The sequence below is a fragment of the Notothenia rossii genome, assembly GCF_949606895.1.
Source record: "Notothenia rossii genome assembly, chromosome: 12".
Taxonomy (NCBI): Eukaryota; Metazoa; Chordata; class Actinopteri; order Perciformes; family Nototheniidae; genus Notothenia; species Notothenia rossii.
This window is the reverse complement of record NC_136911.1, coordinates 23,355,289-23,357,788: the sequence shown is the minus strand read 5'-3', so window position 1 is coordinate 23,357,788 and position 2,500 is coordinate 23,355,289. Positions and strand designations below refer to the sequence as shown.

Sequence of the window (2,500 nt, the reverse complement as noted above, 5' to 3'; positions counted from 1 at the left end):
TGTTTATGCTCCTGTCACAGAGCTGGAGTTATACCACTAATGCATAGTAAACATTTCCTCCTGCTGCAGCTCCACATAAGGACACCTGAGAAGTGGTTGGTAGTTAACATTTCAGGGAGTAATGGAACAAAGTGCTCAAGAGCTGCAGGCGACAGGCAGCATATCTCCCGCTGCTCAGCGAGGGAACAAACTTCACTGCTGAGGGGAAGATTGTGTTGTGTGACATGAATTCAGATCGACCTCTTCTAAAACAATTTGGGTTTGAGTGGCAGCACCGCGAACACACTGCTCTCCTGAGTCTGACATTTTTATTTCTCCCAGATAAACAAAATAATACATTCTGATATTACACGTATTAAAACACTTTTTTAAATCACAATCGTAATGGAAAGCATACGGGATAGAGTCGTGCAGGAATGAGTCCTAAAACTCAGGAATGAGTCAACATTCTAACCCTACCTGTCCCCACAGCAAGGTCACATGACTTCACATCACCACCGCTAAGCTAAAGGTGGCTAATGTTGGGCTATAAAGGAACTACAGCACGGTCACATGACTTCACATCACCACCGCTAAGCTAAAGGTGGCTAATGTTGGGCTATAAAGGAACTACAGCACGGTCACATGACTTCACATCACCACCGCTAAGCTAAAGGAGGCTAATGTTGGGCTATAAAGGAACTAAAGCAAGGTCACATGACTTCACGTCACCACCGCTAAGCTAAAGGAGGCTAATGTTGGGCTATAAAGGAACTACAGCACGGTCACATGACTTCACGTCACCACCGCTAAGCTAAAGGAGGCTAATGTTGGGCTATAAAGGAACTACAGCACGGTCACATGACTTCAAGTCACCACCGCTAAGCTAAAGGCGGCTGGCTTATTTCTGGGTTTTAGGACTCATAACGCTGAGTCACTGCCAGGTTTAACTCATTCCTGTACCACTCTATAATCATATTCAATGTTATACCACAATCAGTTAAAGCTAGAACATAATGGTTTCCTGTGGTCTCACCTGATCTGCAGGTCCATGATGATCTGTCTCTGGTCCACGTTCTCCGTGTAAACCTTGACCCCGTTGACCCTGAGCGGCTGCGGCACAAACAGAGGAAGCATTATGACCTCATCAGTCTATCAACAACACCCCCTCAAGGTCGACCCCCTGCTGACCCCCACATGGAAACTATTTATGAAACACATGTGACGGCATGTATATGTTCACTCGACACCTGCTGTAGCTGCTGAAATAAACATGTGCTCGCTCTCAGAGACATGCAGGGACGTTAGCATTAGCATTAGCTCACTGCTGTTGATGTATAGGGATTTTAAAAAGGTATTATCATCATCTGGCCAACAGCTGGAAATGAGCAATGTTGGCTAAAGCTGCTCCAATTACTGTTTTTTGTGACAGTTGATCAATGGGGACTGTCCACGACACTATAAATAAAACTAAATTGTATTCTGAAAGGGTCAAAGCTTTATTTAAATCATGATTTTTTAAGACATCACCGACCAGCATGTGCTATATGTGACGTGTATATAGTAACGTGTGTTGTTTGCATTTGATTGTTCTCTTTTATCCTTTCGCCTGTATCTACTTTTACATCACATGTCATTTGTTAGACGCTTTTATCCAAAGCGACTAACATACATTCAGTACTGTGGACAATCCCCACAGGAGCAATTAGGGTGAAGTGTCTCAGGGCCACAACGACATGCTGACTGCAGTGGGACTCGAACTTGCTACACCCTGATTCCAAGTCCAGCATACTATCCACTGAGCCACAGCCTCCCTACATCCTTTCTTTATAACTAATGCTGTTGATGTATTTCAAAAGGTGTCTGTTATCATCTGGCTGAGGACAACAGCTGAAAATGAGCAATGTTGGCTAAAGCTAATGCTTTATTTACTGTTTGTGTAACAGTTGATCAATAGAGAGTCTACGACACTATGAACAAATGAACTAAACTAAACTTTGTCTCCCAGGGGGATCTTGCTAAGATCCAATCCAACTTTATTTCTAAAGCACTTTAAAACCTCCAGACCAAAGTACAGAGAGATACATCAAATATAAAATCACACAGCTCACACAGATATGAAGCACAAAACAAACCAGAATAAACGTAACAATTACAAAATAAAAATAACCATATGGTACAAACAATAGACCACTGAAAGCAAATAAAAGCAACAATCTACTTGGCTCCGAATGCTGGGGAGAAGAGGTGGGTTTAAGACGGGATCTAGAAACAGACAGCGTGGGAGTCTGATGAGCGAGGGCAGCTCGTTCCACAGGTCAGGGGCGGCAGCAGAGAAAGCCTGGTCCCCTCTGCGCTTTGACTTCACCCTCAGGAGCAGCTGATCAGCTGACCTGAGGGTGCGAGTGGGGGTGTGGCTGTGTAACAGCTCAGAGAGGTAGGGCGAGGCCATTGAGGGCTTTAAAAGTAAATAAAAGAGTTTTAAACTGAATCCTGGAACGAACGGGCAGCCGGTGGAGTG

The 2,500-nt window shown here is 44.2% G+C and overlaps 1 protein-coding gene across 1 annotated transcript in view; it reads right to left on the bottom strand.

Moving 5' to 3' along the window:
- Positions 1 to 2,500, bottom strand: part of esyt2b (extended synaptotagmin-like protein 2b) — a gene marked incomplete at its 3' end in the record, with an annotated part of 45,637 nt that overhangs the window by 27,113 nt on the left and 16,024 nt on the right. Inside the window, exon 5 of the mRNA XM_079661855.1 lies at positions 1,016 to 1,092. Coding sequence (XP_079517981.1) covers positions 1,016 to 1,092 — 77 coding nt within the window. The remainder of the gene's footprint in view (positions 1 to 1,015; positions 1,093 to 2,500) is intronic.